At 42.5% G+C, this 21,495-nt stretch overlaps 1 protein-coding gene and 1 pseudogene across 5 annotated transcripts in view; one reads left to right on the forward strand and one right to left on the reverse strand.

The window, feature by feature from the left end:
* Positions 1 to 21,129, forward strand: part of ZNF346 (zinc finger protein 346) — a 70,971-nt gene extending 49,842 nt beyond the window's left edge. For 4 of the 5 annotated variants that reach the window (XM_055325010.1, XM_055325008.1, XM_055325007.1 and 1 more), the window contains 5 exons: positions 112 to 204; positions 1,983 to 2,127; positions 6,334 to 6,567; positions 14,449 to 14,542; positions 17,076 to 21,129. In XM_055325010.1, the coding sequence (XP_055180985.1) occupies positions 112 to 204; positions 1,983 to 2,127; positions 6,334 to 6,567; positions 14,449 to 14,542; positions 17,076 to 17,163 (654 nt within the window). In that variant the 3' untranslated portion in view covers positions 17,164 to 21,129. The remainder of the gene's footprint in view (positions 1 to 111; positions 205 to 1,982; positions 2,128 to 6,333; positions 6,568 to 14,448; positions 14,543 to 17,075) is intronic. The other variant, XM_055325009.1, reaches the window with a different exon arrangement.
* On the reverse strand, positions 8,291 to 11,146 carry LOC129509470 (normal mucosa of esophagus-specific gene 1 protein-like; annotated as a pseudogene).
* Positions 21,130 to 21,495: the final 366 nt, after the last annotated feature.

The raw sequence follows: 21,495 nt of genomic DNA on the forward strand, positions 1-21,495 counted from the left end.
CTCCTCAAAAGTTTTTGTGAGGATAAATCAGATGAAAATCTAGTATTTTTGAGTGCCTTGGATATGAAATGGCATTTGGCGATCTTTGATCTTTTTCCTGTGTTCTTGCAGAGCAAAAAACATGCCAACAAAGTAAAGAGATACCTAGCAATCCATGGAATGGAGACATTAAAAGGGGAAACGAAGAAGCTAGACTCAGAACAGGTAATCCAGCTGCCATGTTGAGACTACTCGCTTCCTGATGAAGCCAGCAGTCAGGTTGGTGTGGTGGAAAGAAGGTAGGCTTTGAGTCAAACTGAATTGGCTTCAAATCCTGGCCATGTTGTGTGACTTTCAAGTCTTGTTACTTTGAGCCTTGATTTCTTTTTCCCTAAAAATAAGAATGCTGACATCAGTTATCTTTTAGAATTTTTCCAAACTAAAATGAGGGAAGGTTTATCAAAAGCCCCAAAAACAGAACCTGGCACATAATAGGGGCTCGGTAAATGAAACTATTGTTATGCATTACTACTCAGTGGTTTATTGGAGTAGGACTAGAAGCTACCCATTCACTACTCAAGGAGAAAAAGGGGAAGGAAGCCAAGCTACTTGCTTTCTTGAAATGGGAGGGAAAGAGCTGAGTTCAGCACTGAATGTTTTGAATAAACAAGTGGAAGAAACATCTTTCCAAATGCCTGCTCCAGTGAGGTTGTAAATGCATTTGCTTTTTGGCTGAGAAATACTGTGAGAATTATGCTGGAACAATCCTAGTCCCTCAAGGGTACCATTTTTTTTGTTCCATGGGAGGTTGTTCAAATGTAATGGGATGAGAAGTCTGCTGACTAGGGCCCAATACTAGCTCTGCAAATTACTGGTTTGGTGACTTTGAGCAAATCACTTCACCTCTCTGTACTTTACTCATAAAATGGAGGTAATTCCTACCTTTTAAAGGAATTGTGAAGTAAAATTCCAATTCCTAGTGGATGCTCAGTGAATGAAAATTTACAGATTGCCTCCAATTATAGTGGTCACAAGTTTGGAAGGGCCTTACTTATCCCTTCTTCAAACTCCCATCCCTAGTTGCCCTATTGCTTATGATTTAGAGTTCAGAAAGACAAGACAAACTCTGAGACTCTAGACAAGTTATTTCACCTCTTTGTATCTTGATTACTTCATCTCTCAGGATGATGCAGTAGTTCAAATGAGGTGACCGACATTCCCTTCCTCTACAACAAAGGAGTAACTAGTCCAAAATGTCGATAGTGCCAAGATTGAAAAATACTCTTGTAATGAATACTTTATTCAGAGATCAGACCCAAGAGAGAGGCCGGGAGCTCTTAACATAGGCTTGAAATGCAATTGTTTTCTGGCCTAATCACAATCAAACAAATAAAACTCAGTAATCTGCTTGTTCTGCAAACCCCAAATAACTGTTGTGTGCTAGACTTCCAACATGGTGCTAAGGATAGGAAACAAAGATGAGTCCAATGGTCCATGCCCAATGTCTCCTAAGATGTGACACTGTCAGTTTGGGTGACAAGTGGTATGATAAAAGTCTGTTTAATGTACTCTGGGCATGCAGAGAAGGAACAGGATTGTTTCTGAATATTCACGCAAAGCAGCTCGGTAATTGTGTACTGAATGATTTTCTTGAGTAACAGTCTCCCAGAAGTGATAGATGATAGATAGATAGATAGATAGATAGATAGATAGATAGATGGGCCTTGAAGCCTATGGAGATACATGCCAGGCAGGTAAAAAGGAAGATCATTCTAGGTATCAGGAATGACCCAAGCAAAGCAAGAAAGCAAAAGAGAATAAAATGGGAAATGGTGATTTAGAGCATAAAATGAAGTAGCTGGAGAAAGATCCAGAAAGGTAGGTTGGGGTTAGTGTATGAAGGGGGCCTTGAATGCCCATTCTTCTATGGGCAGTGGGGAACCATTGAAGACTTTCTGGCTGGGCAGTGGCTTGATCAGACCTGTGTTCTTTCTCCCAACCAGAAGAGCAGCAGAAGCAAAGACAAGAACCAGTGCTGCCCCATCTGTAACATGACCTTTTCCTCCCCTGTCGTGGCCCAGTCGCACTACCTGGGGAAGACCCACGCAAAGAACTTAAAGCTGAAGCAGCAATCCACTAAGGTGGAAGGTACTGGTTTTCCTGAGTAGTGCTATATTGGTACCCCTCCCATCCTCAGGGCACCAATGCCTGGTGCTCCCAGAAATGCTCACTGGGGCCACAGACTTGGAGAGGTTGAACTGCTTTTGAGAACTGCCTTACAAATATCAAAGTAACCCAGCTTCAGTGAAATGCAGCCTCAGAGTTCTGTTCACCTAACCTCCCTTTCTTTGGTTACATCAGTTTCTTTTTTTTTCCTCTCTCTTTTTTTGGTTACATCAGTTTCTATAGAAGCATCTTAGCCCTGAGCTTTTGTCCTGACAGATAATTGTAATTAGGAATGCCAGTGTCCTCCAGGCCATCCATACCTGCATTCTATCTCCTACCTCTCCCATTTAGATTTTTTTCCCCTCCCAGCATCCACCTGCCCTTATTACCATGTGTTCCAAATTGAAAGCTAAATCCTTGTCTTTTTCGTGTGCTCAGGTTATGCCCTGCTCACTCTAATCCTCAAATCTGCCTGTTCTCCTCAAGACAGGGACTTGCTTTTCAAAGCTGAATACTCTAGTGCTGCCACTAATGCCCAGCAAGCCTTGTTTGCAACTGCCATGAATTCCTTCCCAGTGCAGTGACTTCTAAAATAGTCCCCCTTATCTTGTCACCACTGGTACTCAACCCTCATTTTCATCTCATTAACTCCTGACTTTCTGGGATTTTTAACCTGTGCTGACTGCAGTTAGTTAAGAATGAAAGTTCCTTGATTTTTATTTCATTTTTTTTCTTGGTAATTTTTGCTGTTTTCTTTATTTTGGACCAAGAAGTAGACTAACTACTACTTATAATACTTATTTTTTAATACTGTATTATGAAAAAAGACAACAGTGTTTTGGAAGATTTTGAAGATAAGGTGAAAAGTCACTTAAAATCATACCCTCTTGGGATCCCTGGGTGGCTCAGTGGTTTAGCACCTGCCTTCGGCCCATGGCCTGATCCTGGAGTCCCAGGATTGAGTCCCACATCAGGTCCCCTATATGGAGCCTGCTTCTCCCTATGCCTGTGTCTCTGCCTCTCTGTCTGTGTCTCTCATGAATAAATAAAATCTTTAAAAAAAAAATCATACCCTCTTAACACACCCAAATCTAGTTCATGCTGTGAAACAACAGAATATGGACTCTGAGGTTACAGATATGCAGGTTTAAATCCTGGTGCTGCTATTTACCATCTATATGACTTAGCTTCTTTGTACCTGAGTTTCCTCACCTATGAAATGTTAATATCTACTTTATAGGTTGTGAGGATGAAATAATGTATATAATGAAACTAGGACATAATAGATGCTCAGTAAATTATAGTTTCTGCGATTAATATCACCATCATCAAGATAGTGAGTAGAATCCCTTTATAAAATGTAGTATTTGGTCAGGCATCCACCACCTGGAGCATGTCATTGGCTTCACTTATTGGTTTGTTCATCATTAAGTTATACTAGTACTACTTGCTTTTGTTTAAAGTTGGTGTTGGGAGGCACCTGGCTGGCTCAGTCAGCGAAGCATGTAACTCTTGATCTCAGGATCATGAGTTTGAGCCCCACCTTGTATGTAGGGATTAATAAAAAAAAAAAAATAGATAAACTTAAAAAAAGTCAGTACCATTCATAATACCAAAAGGATTAAAACATTATGCCAGGGGAAACTACCTCTAGAACAGAACTTTATAGGTCATTTATCTTTATATGGATTGATCTTTTCCATAAATGGGAAAATTCCCTGGAATATGCCAGGCCCCAAAGATTCCATACAAAGAGGTTATCTTCCATATTCATTTTTAGCCTTCGCCACATATAGATATGTTTTTATACAGTTGTAATCATCGCGCATCTACCATTTGTATCCTGCTTTTACTTTTCACTGAATTTTATAGTTTAAGCACATTTCCAAGTCATTATGTGAGTGTAGAACTCTATTTCTGAAATTAAACATTTTTCTAATGTTAAAGTATTAGAAGCATGTTGTAGAAAATATGGAAAATATTAGCTATATGAAAAGAAAAAGTACCTGTAATTTTGCCATTCAGAGATAACCACTGTTAACATTTTGGAATACTGTTTCCCCTATAATCTTTTGTTATGTGTATATGTGTATATCTGTGTGTATAGTTGTTTTATGTATATCCAGATTAAACCCATATATATACGTGCATATAAACATAGAATACTTTAAATAACCTTATTGTGTTTATAAAAATGATACTACATGTTCTCTCTCTGAGTGATTCTAGAGTAGACAATGCAAAAAGAAGAAAGTAAAATATCCCTCAAATCCTACCACCAAAAGAGAAACATTGATATATTGATGTCATTTCAAATGCCAATACATACATAAAGATTGTGCATATATCTTTTAACAATAATAAGATCATATTCTGTGTATAATTCCCTATATACACTTTCTGTTTAATATAACATTTGTACTTCCTCATGTTATTAAAAGCTTTTTTCATAAACATTTTAATGGCTGTATAATAGCCCATCATACCACATGTAACCAATGTTGAACATTTTCCCCTTCCCCTTTTTTGATATTTATAAATAACAGTACAGCAAACATCCCTATAGAATACTCTTTCCATATTTCAAGCTGTTTCCTAAGAGAAGACTCCCTTAGTTGTTATTTTTTGGATGTCCATGAAGCAGTTCCTCCAACTTGACTTTTAACTATTCACCTCTGATGTTTCTCTTCAGTATCTTTTAAAGAATGACCTTTTTATGCCTTAATAGAGAGACCATTATTGTCTCTCTTTTCTGATTTGAAAAATCTACATTCATTGTAGAAAAGTTGGAAAATACTGAAAAGCACCCTTTTATTCTATGCCTTTGGCCTTTTTTCCATGTATCACAAGTATGTTTTTTCATTTGTTTATTTGATAAAACTGAAGACATAAGCAGGTTGCTGTATAACCTGCTTTCTTAACATAACACCACATTGAATATTTTCTCATATATTAAATATTCTACAACATGTGCATTACTTTTTAAGTGACTTGCTGAAACAATGGACAGGGAAAGTCAGTGGTCAGGGAAATTGAGATTCCTATGCTGGAAAACCATTGTGAGAAAAGCCAGCAAGTTTCCTCTGGCTTGCCAAAAATCCTCAAAATTTCCCCCATTGAAGTAGTCCAGAGATGAACAAGCATCTGAGCCATCTATCTGAGTGCTGCTGAGCTCCACTTGTCTTCCACCATTGATGGGGGTTCTAGGCCACATTTTTAAAGCAGTAGTTACAAGGTTGACACCATTCTAGCCATGTGGACTTATTAGTGAGTCTTGGCATCCACTTCATAAAGCAGCAGTCTGGCCTGTCATTGGTACCATGACATTTGTTGACCCACAGGAGGCTTACGCATATGTCTATAACAGATTCTGGTTAACTGAATACATTGACCAAAGCCAGGGATGTTTTCTGAAGGTGAAAGCATGAACTGTCACCCTCAGGTTACCTTACCACATTCTGGCAGCCTAGCATAGCAAAGACAGCATAGTCTTTATAGTGTCAGACAGCTAGCAGGGTGATCTTGGACAAGTCACTTTACTCATCAGAGCCTTGGTTTTTCTCTCTATTGTGGCAAAATAATATCTATCTCATGGGGTAGTTCTGCGGACCAAAGGAAGAAATATATGTACAAAGCATGTAACTAAATGTTATATGCTCTCCTCTACTCTCCTCTAGCAGCCTAGAAGGCATTGTAACCCAAAAGGCCTCCCTAGTACAGTTGCCTTTTCTAAATGACCTCCAGGTCCTCAGGCCCTCAGTTGCTACATCTGTGCATTGGTTTCCAGTTCTGTAACTAGGGCACTTTGAGGATGGGAATGACACCCTAGTTTCTTGCCCCACTTGCTGTGATGTTCTCGGGAATTCTGAGGGGTAAAAAGACTACAAACATGTACATTTCTAGTCTGTTGTAATTTGACAACTTGATAGTAGAAGCCTCCTCCGACTATGAGAAAATCAGCATTCATGTACCTAATGCAGTGAGAGCTGCTGACCAAGTAGCTGGTCATTGAGCTCCCCCAAATCTTCCCAGTTTTCACATTTAGAGAAGGCTTTCCCTGTGTGATTCACACAGGCAGTGCCACATCTACAAGTGTGATTAGTGACCCAGCCTTTCCTTTCTGCATATTAGAAAGCTTGGCACCTTCTGGGTCTTTTCATTGTTTCTGTTTGAACTCTCTCACCGCAGCTCTGTCGAAACGCCTTACAAACCCTTTCCTTGTGGCCTCCACCTTAGCCTTGCACCAGAATAGAGAGATGATAGACCCAGACAAGTTCTGCAGCCTCTGCCATGCGACTTTCAACGACCCTGTCATGGCTCAACAACATTATGTGGGCAAGAAACACAGGAAACAGGAAACCAAGCTCAAACTCATGGCACACTATGGGCGGCTGGCAGACCCTGCTGTCACTGACTCATCAGGTAAGGGACCCAGCTCACACCCAGAGCTGGATCAGATCCTGACGCGTAGAGTTCCCCAAACAACCAAGGCTATGCCCTTTCCTCCTTACATCTCCTAAAGAAGGCGTTGCAAACTCAAATGCCTGCAGAAACCAGACAGGAGATTTAAATAAGTGGAAGAGCCAAGAGGGGATATGATCAGCTGAAGAGTATATGCCTCTCCCAGGCAGCTCCAGTTAGTTACTATCATATCATCAGTTTTTCAAAAGAATCTAGAAAGTCAGATTTTTAAAAAGATTTTATTTATTTATTCATGAGAGACACACACACACAGAGAGAGAGAGAGAGAGAGAGGCAGAGACACAGGCAGAGGGAGAAGCAGGCTTCCCCCCAGGAGCCCAATACGGGACTCAATTCCAGATCCCAGGATCATATACCATGAGCCGAAGGCAGACGCTCACCCGCTTGAGCCACCCAGGCATCCCTAAAAAGATTTGTTTAAGAATTCCCCTCATTTTAAAGGGTGCCTGGCTGGCTCAGTCAGTAGAGCATGCAACTCTTGGTCTTGGGATTGAGTTCAAGCCTCATGTTGGCTGTAGAGATTACTTAAAGATAAAATCTTAAGGGCAACCTGGTGGCTCAGTGGTTTAGCACCACCTTTGGCCTAGGGCGTGATCCTAGAGACCTGGGATTGAGTCCCGCATCAGGCTCCCTGCATGGAGCCTGCTTCTCCCTCTGCCTGTGTCTCTGCACCTCTCTGTGTGTCTCTCATGAATAAATAAAATCTTAAGAAAAATTATGATATATAAAAAAAGATAAAATCTTAAAAAAAAAAAATTCCCCTCAGGTTTTAAAAATTTTAAACCCTGTGTGAATCAAACCCATCTGCAAGCCAGATTTGGGCCAAGGGCCACCGGTATGCAATCTCATTTAATCTCCCTGTCATCCACATTCCTATGTGAAGGCCTCAGCAGTCTCTGTCAGATTAGTGTCCTCAGAGCCCCTCATCTCTCAGCAGCTGAGACCTGCCTATATCCCTGGAATAGCATAGTGAAGGACACCACTCTGACTCAGAGAATACTAGTTTTTCCCTAACTTCACAGAAGTAAGCATTCATGAAGAGTTTGGAGCCCTTCCCATCATGGTAACTACTCACGGCTTATCATTAGAGTGGGGTGGGAGGAGATTATTATTTTCTCTTTCACTCAGTCTAAATGTTTATTGAGTACCTACTGTGTTCCCTATTGAGGTACAGTAGTGACCAAGACTGACATAGTCCCTGTCTTGTGGAGTCTACATGAGCATTCATGTGGATTCTCAGGGTTTCCACTCAGGCTGTGGAGATGCAGCACCAGTCAACACTGGAGGCCCTCATGGCATCCAAGTACAAACAACTTGGCCTCAGGGAACCGGCTGTTCAGAGCCTTCTGTGCTCTTGCCACAGTCCTGGAAAGGTGAACACCCAGTTGCTATAGATGTTCCAGACCACATATGAGCAAGGGAAGAGATCATGCCTCTCTAACAACCCCCAAACCCAGAACAGCCATACAACACAGGTCATCATTGAGCAGTACTGACAAGATGAGATGGGCATGAAACAATGGCTTCAACAGGGTGCCAAGGAGCACTCTTCCAATGCCACAGAAGGACCCTGCTTTATAAACCTCTTCAAAATTGGTTGTATTTTTTTAAAAGATTTTATTTATTTATTCATGAAAAACACAGAGAGAGAGAGGCGGAGACAGAGGCAGAGGGAGAAACAGGCTCCATGCAGGGAGCCCAATGCAGGACTCGATCCTGGTACTCTGGGATCACCCCCTGAGCCGAAGGCAGAGGCTCAACCACTGAGCCATCCAGGCATCCCCAAAATTGTATATTTACTGTAGTGTTCCCACATACAAGCAGAGCCTTCCCCTTTAACAGAAGCCAGCCCTACATGCTGAAGAAATCTGGAAAATTCAGAACCAAGCTCCTTAGAACCCTCCTTCTGTGACTCTCCTATTTTGTCCTAAGACTGATAGCATCCAACCAGCATTACCCAGGGTTCTCTTGCAGCTGACCCTTCTGTGTTTCAGCTCCTGGCCTGCCTTTATTTGGCCCTGCCCTGATTATTTCCTCATCATCTCTTGTCCACTGTCAGGACTCAGGCACTGCTGTGTTTTAAGCTGCTTATCTTAACTTGTATCCATTCTTTTCTTTTATCTTAAACCAAAGTTTCCTTCCTATATCTATTCCTCCATTTGTCTAAGGCTAATTACCATACTTAATCCTAGAATTATATCCTATGTCTTTTCTTCTTGCTGAGGCATCTGACGGCTTTACAAATCAGCCAAAATTTTTCATGAAAACCTAGGCAGGGGGTGGGGGTATCACACCCCCTTTGATATAACCTATACATTATAATTTAATTCCCACAGCATTCCTAAAAATAGCTATGATTTTCCCATTTCACAGATAAAGAAGTTGAGACTCAAAGTGACTTGCTCAAGGTCACATAGCTGATAGGATCCGATGTTGATAAGTGACAGTATCAGTATGTGTCTCTAGCTCTGTCTGGCTCCAAAACTTACTTTTTTTTTTTTATTGCACAAATAGTATTTTATTATAGACAATTCAGTTTATAAATCTCTATATACTTTAAGGAAACCATTTGGGCATCATAAACATTAAAATTTCAATATGCAAAATTAAATTTACAACAAGAAAATAAACACAAAATTATTTTTGAACTATGTGGTCATTGCTGTACTACCTTCATAATTCCTATCCTGAGTCCAAAAATGTAGTCAAGCCCTAAAAATGTAGCAGAAGCATTTCCGCACACTGGTATCCATAATCTAGTTTGTACAGCAATGTTTCCACTAGATTCATAGAGTACTCTTTGAAAGAAAGAAGCAAGGGCTGGTCATTTAGTGGCTCTTCGGACCTTCTGCAGCTCTTCAATGGGCTTCCATTCTTGGTCATTGTTATAAGCTTGCTAGGTACACTAGGGTCCATGGTTTCCCAAGGTTCTGGATTTCTTTTCCGATCAAGGATCACATCATATTTTTGAAGGGAATATACAGCGAAACACGAAGCTCTGCCCGCTGCTGTGGCCATGAACAGCACCAAAGGAATAAGTTCCTTCTTTTTCATCAGGAGTTGGAAAAAGTTCATGATGATCTCAGCGCAGGTCTGAGGTCTGACTCCCTTTCTTCTGTCTTCGGCTCTGAATATACTTGGCAGGAGGCTTTCCAACTACAAAATATCAGCAGAGGCACTAAACCCACTCTGACTCCCTTCTTACCCACAGAGGTGGGATGCTGATCTAGAATATGTATTCTAGATGACAGGGGTTCCACCTTAGCAAAGGTCTTAGGTTTGGTTTGGTTTTGGGGTTTTTTTGGTTTTTGTTTTTAGATTTTATTATTTATTCATGAGAGAAGCAGAGACACAGGCAGAGGGAGAAACAGGCTCCAAGCAGGGAGCCCAGTGTGGGACTGGATCCCAGGACCGTGGGATCACACCCTGAGCTGAAGGCAGATGCTCAACCACTGAGCCACCAAGGTGTCCCAGATTTTAGGTTTGTTAGCAGCTTGACTTTTCCCTCCTGGCCTCTGTCGAAGCTTGTTTGTTCATTCAGTCAGTCATCTATACTTAACTGTGGCTGCTGCAGTTCAGGCCTTAAGCTACATGCTCTCACCCATAATCACCTAATTTAATTCTCACAGCAGCTCTGTTGTGCAAGTTTGATTATCCCTATTTTACAAATGAAGTCATTCGGATCAGAAAGATGAGGTGATTTGTAGTCCCACACTAGGCAGCAGCAGAGGCGGCATTGAAACTTAGGTCAAGTTCTGCGTTGGGTCCAGAGAATAGTTTCCATGGGGCTCTTGTCAAAGTGTCTTATGGCAAGTATGGGTCAAATGTTGGATGACCCAGAGCATCCACATCTCTCCCCCGCAAGAAGATGCAGCATCCACCAAGCAGAGCAAGGACTTGGAGTTTGCTTTGTACTCTAGGCTCACATTTCTCTTATTTATCCAAGAATACCAAAGGTAAAGCCTGCATATCATACAGGCAGCCAAATCCTTCCAACAGCCAGAGCATTAAACATCCCCCTGACCTCCCCAACCCAAGTTACTGGAATCCTCCTCTGCTTTACCCCACTGTTTTCTCTCCCTACTTAGGGCCTTTCCTCCTATATAGAACAGGTCTGCTTTCTCTGCCCTATATGGATCCCCCCAGTTTCTTCAGCCACTACATAGAACAGGTTTTCAGGGGATCCCTGGGTGGCGCAGCGGTTTGGCACCTGCCTTTGGCCCAGGGCGCGATCCTGGAGACCCAGGATCGAATCCCACATCGGGCTCCCGGTGCATGGAGCCTGCTTCTCCCTCTGCCTATGTCTCTGCGCCTCTCTCTCTCTCTCTCTGTGACTATCATAAATAAATAAAAATTTAAAAAAATTAAAAAAAAAAGAACAGGTTTTCAGGTCTTGTTAAATTCATATGTAGTCAAGAAATATTTGTTGAGTTCTTCCCTAATATATGCCATTTTATATATGGTAGTAAACAAGACAGATATTCCATGTTCTCGTGGAGCTTAGAGTTTAGTGGAGAGAAGATAGGCATTAATCAAATAACTACAAATGTGACAAGCTTTAGAAAAGGAAACAAATGGGGTACCTGGTTGGCTCAGTCAGTATAGAATGTGCAACTCTTGATCTCAGGGTTGTTAAGTTTGAACCCATTTTGGGTGTAGAGATTACTTAAAAATAAGATATTAAGAAAATGAGGCTACTGGGTGGAGCAGTCAGTTAAGCACTGGACTCTTGGTTTCAGCTAAAGTCATGATCTCAGGGTTGTGAGATCGAGACCCCCATCAGGCTCTGTGCTCTGCATGGAGTCTGCTTAAGATGCTCTCTGCCCCTCTCCCCTGCTCTCTCTCGGGTGAGGGGTGGCAGGACACCTGGGTGGCTCAGTGGTTGAGTGTCTGCCTTCAGCTCAGGTCATGATCCCAGGGTCCTGGGATCAAGTCCCACATCAGGCTCCCCAGAGGGAGCCTGCTTCTCCCACTGCCTATGCCTCTGCCTCTCTCTCAGTGTCTCTCATGAATAAATAAATAAAATCTTTTTTTTTAAATAATAAATAAAAAGTGGGGAACCCCTGGGTGGCTCAGTTGGTTGAGCAACCGGTTCTTGATTTCTGCTCAGATCATGATCTCAGGGTCCTGGAATTGAGCCCCACATCTGGCTCCATGCTCAGTGGGGTGTCTGCTTGGGATTCTTTCCATCCTTCTCCCTCTGCCTGTCCCCCACTCTGCTTGTGCACACATGTATGTGCATGCTCTCTCTCTCTAAAATAAATAGACAAATCTTTTGAAAAAAAAAAGAAGGAAATGAAATAAATGGAATAAACTAAGATAGGGGCAAGGATCAATGAAGACTTCCCAGGGCATAAGGATTATAGTGTTGGGCAAAATTATCCTGGGGAGATTATCCAGTCATGGTGTTGATCATGTTAAGGTTTTGATCCTTTATCCTAAGAGTGTTGGGAAGCCACTGACAGTTTAAGTTTAAGCATTATTAGATTATTCTGCTTACAAAGTGGAGAATGTTTTGGAACAGGGAGGAAGGAGGGTGGGAAGACCCCAGCAATGGGGATATTGTAGTAATTTCATACTGGAGAAGAGCTTGGATTAAGATAGCAGTAGAGAAGATAGACAGAAGTAGATGGATTCAAGAGTTATTTGGAAGTAGAATTGTCAGGATTTGGCCATCAAATGTAGGAGATAAGGGCTGGCTGTCAGTAGAGTGTGAAATTCTTGATCTCAGAGTTGTGAGTTCAAGCCCCATGTTGGGTGTAGAGATTACATATAAATAAAATATTTACCAAAAAAAAAAAAATGTGGGAAGTAAAGGAAAGGGACTAGTCAAAGATGGTGACCAGATTTAGTCTTAGGCAACCAGATAGATAACCAGGTTTCGTCAACTTGAGTTTAAGATGCCCATGAGATATCCAAGTAGACAGTTGGATATATAGGTCTAGACCTCAGGGGAGTTCTAGGTTAGACATACTTCCATTGAGTAGGTCAGTAACTATTAAATATTGGTAATTTCATATGTTTTAGGTGGTAATTGAAGTCAGGGGAATGAATGAGACCCCTTAGAGAGTTTAGAGAGAGAAGAGCTGAGGGTCTAAGATTAAGCCCTCTGGAAATCCTGGCCATAAATGTCTAAAAAGGACCTGAATTCTGATTACAGTAATTTTTCCCTTAAATTCTTTTAAGGATATATCTTCTGGGAAATACCTGAAGATAACAAAGGAAACAAATGTCACTGGGAGCATTGGCTAGTGTATTAGAATAGAGGAGATCATTGGTGTTCACAGTAGCAACAGCTGTGTTGGAAGGCAATTTAAGAGATACTCTCAAAAAAAAAAAAAAAAAGATACTCTCACCTCTTTATGCACTGAACCCATAAGAGTAAAATTATATTAGTGATTAAAGCTCTCATTTGTTGAGCACTTCCTTTTTTTTTTTAATTTTTTTTTTTATTTATTTATGATAGTCACAGAGAGAGGGAGAGAGGTAGAGACACAGGCAGAGGGAGAAGCAGGCTCCATGCACCGGGAGCCCGACATGGGATTCGATCCCAGGTCTCCAGGATCGCGCCCTGGGCCAAAGGCAGGCGCCAAACCGCTGCGCCACCCAGGGATCCCTGTTGAGTACTTCCTATGTGTCAAATGCTTTTACTTAAATCATTACAGTAACCTTATGAGGTTGATACTAATATTAACCTCATTTTATAGGTAAGGAACCTGAGTCTCAGAGAAGCCCCACTTTTACAAATGAGGAAACCAAATCTCAGAGAGGTTAAGTAACTGGCTTGTGGTCCTACAGGTAAGAAATGATAGAGCTGGGATTTGAGCCGAGGTGATCTCACTCCAGAATTGTGACACTTTAGGATGGCAGATGATTAGAAAAGTATCAGAACTAGACAGCTCTTAAAGTTATGTGTACAGCTGCCTTTTTTGTATAGCTAATGTTTGGCATGCTAGAATAAGTACACCCTTTATGGCCTGTCAAGCCTAAGTTTGTCACTTCCTAACTCTGTGTTCTTAGGCATGTGACTATGCCTTATTTTCCTCATCTATAAAATAATGGTAATGATTCTCACAAGATTGTCATGGGGCCAGACAAAATTATATAGCATACATGGCCTATATCAGGTACTTGGTTAATAATATGCTTTTTATTATTATAATTGTTATGGTTATAAGTTATGGTGTAATTGGCTTATAGTTGAGAAAAGCTGAGAATCAGAAAGTGGAAGGGATTTAGCCAAGATCACATGAAGGCAGAGCCAGGAGTCCAGCTCCAACCATATCTTGGTTCCTGACCCATGCTCTCTACTAGACCACATGAACAAAGACCACTTTGTCATTGAATCAGCCCTGGTAGTAAGACAGGGTGTCTGTGAGCCCCAAGGTAGAAAGTCAGATTAATTTACATAGTAGGCATTCTCATTAATTACGGTTATTGCAAGCGCGAGGAGAGTGGAAATTTCCCGGAGATTTCTCAGTGAGGGGCATCCTTAATGAGACCACTTAGCACAGTCAAGGTAGAAAAGACAGTTATACCAAATGTCACCTCTTTGTTCTGTCAATCATTTATTTACTCAGCAGACAGCTACTCTGGACCAGGTTCAATGCTGGGCATGCAGCAGGATGCTTCCTAACCCCAGGAAGCACATAGGCACCCTGTGCCCCCTGAGCATTGAGGCCTCTGGGATTCTCATCAGGGCCAACCTCCTAACCTTACCCCACCATCCATCCTCAGAAGGACATTTACTGCCAAAAGCAGTAGTCCTCAGGTCCCTTCTTATTGGATAACTAAGCATCTTGATTTTTATGTGTGTTTCAGCTGGGAAGGGCTACCCCTGCAAGACGTGTAAGATAATGCTGAACTCCATAGAACAGTATCAAGCTCATGTCAGCGGCTTCAAACACAAGAACCAGTGAGTAATTGTCCTTTGAAATTCAAGGATCTGCAACAAGAACTCAGGGCTTCTAAATCAAAACAGATATTCCTTTGTGAAAATGGAATCCTGGCAGCCTTTTCTCAGTTAACATGAAGAAGTGTCTCCACTAAGTTTTTCTCCCATCAGCTTCCCTGCAGCCTTTGGACCTACTGGGCTGAAAGTTTTAGTAGAGAAACATAGACAATTTCCTTGATGGTTTCCTAAAATACTTAGATTTCTTGCCCTTTAGCAGTCTCACTACGGAAGCTTTTTTCCCCCCACCACTGGCCTAAAGAACCTAGTCTTGACTGCCATCAATTCTATGGCAAGAGCTCCCTCTACGGGTTATTACCAAATATGACCAGGTTTGCACATTGATCAAAAATTTATTGAACACCAAGACAGATCCAGTCCCGGCTCTCATGACTGACCATACATTCTGATGGGAGGAGACAAACAATAAACAAGTAAACAACCAATAATTATAAATTATGATAAGTGCTTTGAAGGGAAGAGATAAAAAGAATCAGTCATCTGTTCATGATAACCTTGAAAATGACTAACATTCTTTGCGCCCCTGTTCTGTTACAGGGCACATGCCAAGCAAATTCTGTCTAGTAATCCTTCAACAGCCCTAGGAAGAAGGGGTTATAACAGACAGAATAGTGATTCCAAGTGATAGTATGAGGCAGAGCCTATAATTCAAACTAGTTCAAGTCTTGTCTGGCTCACAGGACACTCCTCCAGGGCATCATGCTTACAAGGAGGTTGTAGCACCATATAACATAAGGTTCTATGGTCTGACCGGGGGGCTCACATGGTTCTGTCCCTTCCTCTCAGAAGAGAACTGGATAGTGTGCTACTATGTAACTTTCTGAGATGGGAATATCCCCATTTTACAGATGAGGAAACAGTTTCAAGCAAGCAAGTCTGAAATGATTTCTTTGACTTTGGTGATATGTTCTGCATTGCTCACAGAGCTGAATGAATTAAAGGTGGTGGAAACAGAATATTAGAGTCAAAAAGTCCTTGGTCCTCTCTGCCTGAAGTTTCCCCTCCCGTATTGCAGCAGATCTTCTTATTTATTTATATATATTTTTTAAATTGGGAGGACTCATTAGGCTTATTTTAGATATGGACTTGACACAAGCCTGTGCAATCTAGCCTGGGCTCACTCCCATTTCAGCATACTTTCCTTGCAGCTTGAATGGTGGCAATTTCAGTAGACCACCTGGAACCAGCCAGAGCCCTTCCCTGGGGCTACCCCACCTTGAGAATGCTGGTGTTTACTGTTTTCTTTCTACACTTTCAGCTATGTGACTTTGGGTGAGTTAGTAAACCTCTCTGAACCTCCGCTTTTTTTCTGTGAGATTATAGCTACAATTTGTTGAATTGCAATAGCAGCTCTGAACTATAGACATACAAACCCCCCTTTTCCAACCCAAGGAAACCTAATGTCAGATGGATTAAGTGACTTCCCAAGATTGCTAGTTACTTGGAGATAAACCCAGAATTCAAATCTTTTAATTCCAAAGCACATTCATTTTGCTCTGCCATTCCAAATGGAGCTCATTAACCTCACCCTACAAGATAACATGAAAGTTAGAGATAATGTATATATTCTGCTAGTACCAAAAAGGGCAACTATTAAAGATAAGCTTTCATTCATTCAGCAAATATTTATTGAGTACCTATTTTGTGCCAGGCCCTGTTTGAGGCACCAGGACTACAGTAAGATCCAAGACCAGTAGTGTTCCCTGATTTTTTGGATCCCCGTCTAATGATAGAAGCAGATCCTAAGCAAATTCATAAACAAATAAGATAATAACAGGTGTTGCTAGATGCCCAGAGAGTGGGATAAGAGTGACAGGAGAGCTACTTTTGACTTAGTATGAGGTGGAAAATGGTCAGTCTGTACTATCCAGGTCATATAGGGCCCTGTAAGCAGAATAAATGGCTTGGTAGAGTGGAGACATGGGCTGCCGTCCGGAATCAACCACACTTTTAAAAAGCATACTGGGGGGATGCCTGGGTTGCTCAGTGGTTGAGCATCTGCCTTCAATTCAGGGCATGATCCCAGGGTCCTAGAATCAAGTCTTGCATCAGGCCCCCTGCAGGGAGCCTGCTTCTGCCTCTGCCTCTGCCTAATGTCTCTGCCTCTCTCTGTGTCTCTCCTGAATGAACAAATAAAATCTTTTAAGTAAATAAATAAAAAGCTTACTGGGAGGAAACATTTTGAAAAAAAAAAAGCTTACTGGAGGCAGATGACTTACACTTTCTGAACTTTAGTTTCCTCATATATAAAAGGGGTGCTATCTCCTTGTAGAGTTGCCTTGAAGATGAAATATGATGCTGGAAGCAAAGCACCCATCATTGTGCCTAGCATGCAGTGGCCCTCAGTAAACGAGAGCTGCCCTCCTTATTACTCTTAAGGCCCTGGAAGAGCTGTACTCCTTAGAATAAACTACCTGGAGCACCTTCACAACCACCATAAACTGATCCTGTGCATTTATTCCTTCTCAAATTACAGGTCACCAAAAACAGTGGCATCACCCCTGGGCCAGATTCCAATGCAAAGGCAGCCCATTGAGAAAGACTCAGCCACCTTGGAAGACTAGAGATGTTTCTGTCCAGCACCCCAGGTTGAACCAGCCATGAGCCAGCTTCCTGTTACCATGGTCAGCTCTTGGCTCCCTCTTCCTCGTTTCTTATACCTGGAGAACACATAGACCTAAGGCAGGAGTGGGCCACAGATAGCCTCTGATTGGTCCAGGCAAATATACCCCTGCAATTCCCTTTTTGAATGGACCCTGTAGGTCAGGACAAGGGAAGGGGGTGGATCTTTAGAGGACTCGGGGCCTCACAAGATAGTAGTTTGGAGGCCTTTCCCCTTCCCCAGTCCCCTTGGGCCATATGTCATGAGCCCCAGGCCTGTCTGTCATCTGCAGGTCAGTTTTGAACCAGTCTCTGCAGCTAAAGAACTGAGCTCTCCCTGGGCTCTAGGCAGCTCCAGTAAAACCTGGAGCTTTCACACCAGACCTCGGCCTAGGTGGCAAAGGGTAGATGGAAGTGGCTACCCCATGGAAGTTTGGAGCTAATATGACACTCCGTCTTCCCCCCAAAAGCACAGGCTTTCCTGAACCTGGGACCAGATACTGGCCAGTTATACAGCTGTCTGCCCACTGTGAAGTTTCCTCCTGGAGCAATGACACAGTCCTGGCAGAGCTGTCCTTCTTGCCCCTTCTCCACAGTTCCTGAATGGTGCTAAGGATCTGCAGCAACTGGGGAAAAGCTAGAGCTGGAGGAGGCTTCAGTACCCTGTGGGCTCACAGAAAGTTCAAGGGGGGGCCTTTCCCCTCCTCTATCAGAGAGGTGCTCTGATCCAGGGTCATGTGGGAAAGTCCCCACATGGAAGTTCCCTTGATGGTTCTGTGCCCTTAAAGGCAAATTGCCTCATGCCAGCCAGCTCAAAGTTTCGTTGCTACCCCTTGGCTCTACTAGCCCTCTCCTCCTTATGCAGCAGATCACCTGCCCAGGTTGCTGTGGTGCTAGCCCTCTCCCATCATCCACCAGGAGATTCCTGGGTACCAGGGAACAGAATAGGACCCCCAGGAAAAGAAAGGAGAGCTGGTACAGATTTCCGCAATGAGGAAAAAGATGTTCCCCAGGCCCCAAACTTAGACTTTTCCAACTCTGCTGTGTTTTTATGGCCTGGGACTTCACTAGGAGTGGGTTTTTCCTTGTAGCTTTTAAGCAGCAATTCCAAGAAATGATAACCATTGTAGGCCCCTAGCTGCTCTCGTGGCTTCTTCCCCCCATTGCCTATCCCTTTGCCTGTGAAATGCCTTTACATATTTTGTGTGTGTGTGTGTGTGTGTGTGTGTGTGTGTGTGTGTGTATAAACGCACGCACGCATGTTTGCTCTGTCTCTTGGTCTAAATAAAGAATTTATCCATGAGCCAGACTGCAGCTTGACAGACCTGAGATTTGGTGCCATAATGCCATTTGATCTAATATGTGTGTCTTGACCCCTTACCCTCACCCCTCTCAGATTCCTGGGGCTTTAAATAGTGATCTTAAGAGGTGGAACAGAGATAAACATCTGAATTGCTTGGCAACCTTGTGGAAACCTTCCCAGGCTTAGTACAACCTCATCCACTTATCTGCCTCCCCCTGTAGAGGGTCTCATGGAAGTCTTTAAGGGGTTTAAGCCGAGAATCTACTTTCTTTGAGAGGATCATTCTGGCTGGCTGTTAAGTGGAAAAGAGATGCAGGGGAGAAGAACAAGAGACCAACAAGAAAGCCAAAATGGAGACTATGTCCAATATGGCTCTCTCCAGGCTAATCCCTTCAGAACTGAGCCTTAACCTCTTTCATCTCCACTTCTCTAATGTGGAGTGGTGTGTCCTGAACTGTTTGTTGAATGAATGCACAAATGCATGAATGAGGGTATAGGTAAGAAAGATGGCCTTTTCCTACACAGCTCTTACTCAGAACTAGGTTTGTTCCATCAACTTTTGGCCTAGAGATTCTTACAGGAAGCTTTTGTATGACCCAGAAATGAGCTAGGGAAGTGTAATGGCCTCAGGAGCCCTTTGTCCAGCATTTGTTTCAGATAGCCAGATCTGAGGAGGGTACCCAGGCAGCCTCAGCCCCCATTCTTCACTCAGCAAACTGTTCCTGAGCACCTGCTTTTGACCAGCTGGGAAAGGCCCCACATAGCCCCCATGGTGGGTTCTCAGCTCCCAGCATCCAAAGCCTAGACTGTCTCAGCAATTTCCCTGGAGTCCTTCTACTTTATCCAGGATGTCAGAATCATCCTCATCTATCAGGCAAGGAAATGAAGGGGAAAAGGGTGGGTAGGCTGCCAGATAATGAGCCCCTAGCCCATAAGACTTCTTAGTCTAGATTCAGGAGTCTCTGCTAGCTGTGTGCCCAGCTCTGTTAGCAAGAGGGTACAGGAATAAATACTTTCTTGCCCTTGAGGAGAAATACTATAAAGATTATTATGGCAATAGAGGGTCATACAGGGTGCAGCGAGAATGCCCAGGATGCAGGCACTAACTCACCTAAGGGGATGAAAAAGCTGCATTTGATCTGCCTAACTGCCTTTTGAGCAAGGTAATGATTTTCCATTTTATAGAAAAGACTCAAAGATGTATATAGTATTTTGCCCAAGGACCTGCCACCAAGAAGCAACAAAATGAAGAGTAGAATCCAGTTCTCTAGATTCCTAGTCCAGAACCCTTTCCAAACAAGGATGAAAATACCTTCCCACAGGACCCCTGGGCCTGCCCCCGCCCAACTTCTAGCAGGGCTGTGGTCTCATAGAGCAAGCAACCATAAAATAGACTGGACAAGGCTCAGTGGTTATTTTATCTTCCAAAGTCCCCCTCATACTTCTCAATATTTTATCCAAGATTTCCAGTATATTAGACTCCAGTTATAACTGTAAGAAACTGAAATCAAAGTGATTAGGTAAAAAGGGAAATTTATTGATTCACCTAATGAAAATTTTTGATACAGGGATGGATAGATCCAGGTTCTGACAGTATCTTCAGGAAGAATATTTTTCTTTAAGATTTTATTTAATCACAAGAGACACAGAGAGTGAGGCAGAGACATAGAGGGAGAAGTAGGTACCATGCAGGGAGCCCAGTGAGGGACTTGATCCCGGGACTCAGGATCAAGCCCTGAGCCAAAAGCAGATGCTCAACCACTGAGCTACCCAGGTGTCCCTTCAGGAAGAATTTAGTCTTACTCAGCTTTCCTCTATGTGGCCTCTTTCTCTCTCTGGAAGTTAGCAAGATGGCCACTGGCAGCTCCAGGCTTGTATCCAGGATAGATAGGCAACTATAGTACAGAAAGAACATCTTTACCTACTAGTTACCCAAAAAAATTCTGGATTGATTCATTAGCTAGTTTGGCCCTATTCTGATTCCTAAACTAATGACTGCAACTAGGGGAAATGGTGTCCTGGTTTGGGGCCCTGGGAAAGAGTGAGCTCTACTTAAAACACGTTGACTGGAAGAGAAAAGAAGAAAGTGTGGGGCTCCTTCCAGGAGACTAAGGGAGAAGAATGGATGGGGATGGGCAAAAATAACTACTTGTGTAAGCCGTATCCAGAAACTGTCTTTATTAGAAATACCGCTCTTTCCCTTTCTGAGCTACATTTCATAATGTGCTCCAATTTTTCAAGTACAGTTTGATGAATCCTTACATATGTGTATACATCTGGGCAGTCACCCTCCAGATCAAGATACAGAACATTACCAGCTCCTCAGAAATTTCTCTCATTCCCCTTCCTAGTTACTATCTCCCAGAAGTAAACATTGTTTTGACCTCTATCACCATAGACTAGTTTTGCTTGCTCTTGAGTTTTATAAAAATGGAATCACATCCTCTTTTGCTCAGTATTATGCCTGCGAGATTCATCCAGGTTTTTGTGTGTCAGAAGTTCATTTTTGTTCATGCTGTGTAGTAGTACTCCATTGTATGAATATACCACAATTAAGCCATTCTGTTGATGGACAATTGGGTTATTTCAGTTTTGAACTATTATAAATAAAATTCTTTTGAAAATTTTTGCTTGTGTCATTTGGTGTGCACATGCACACATAGACCCAGGAGTGGCATTGCTGCGTTATAGAATAAATGTGTGTTTAGCTTGTCTAGATACTACTGAATGGTTTTCCACTGTGATTCTGTCAACTCACCAACTTGCCAGCACTTGGTATTGTCAGTCTTTCTAATTTTGAATATTGTGGCACATGGGAATTTGAGCCCAAGGGTTCATATCAACTTAATATCAGGGCCCCTCTTACTCTGAGCATCCCTGAGATCAGGTTTGAATTTCTCTAGCCTGGAATGGTCTCTCATGTCAGTGCCCAGGACCCACAATGCCCAATCCAACAGATAAACATCAGAGGGAACTCCTGCCCATGGCTCTG

Source organism: Nyctereutes procyonoides, unplaced genomic scaffold (assembly GCF_905146905.1).
Source record: "Nyctereutes procyonoides isolate TBG_1078 unplaced genomic scaffold, NYPRO_anot_genome, whole genome shotgun sequence".
Lineage (NCBI taxonomy): Eukaryota > Metazoa > Chordata > Mammalia > Carnivora > Canidae > Nyctereutes > Nyctereutes procyonoides.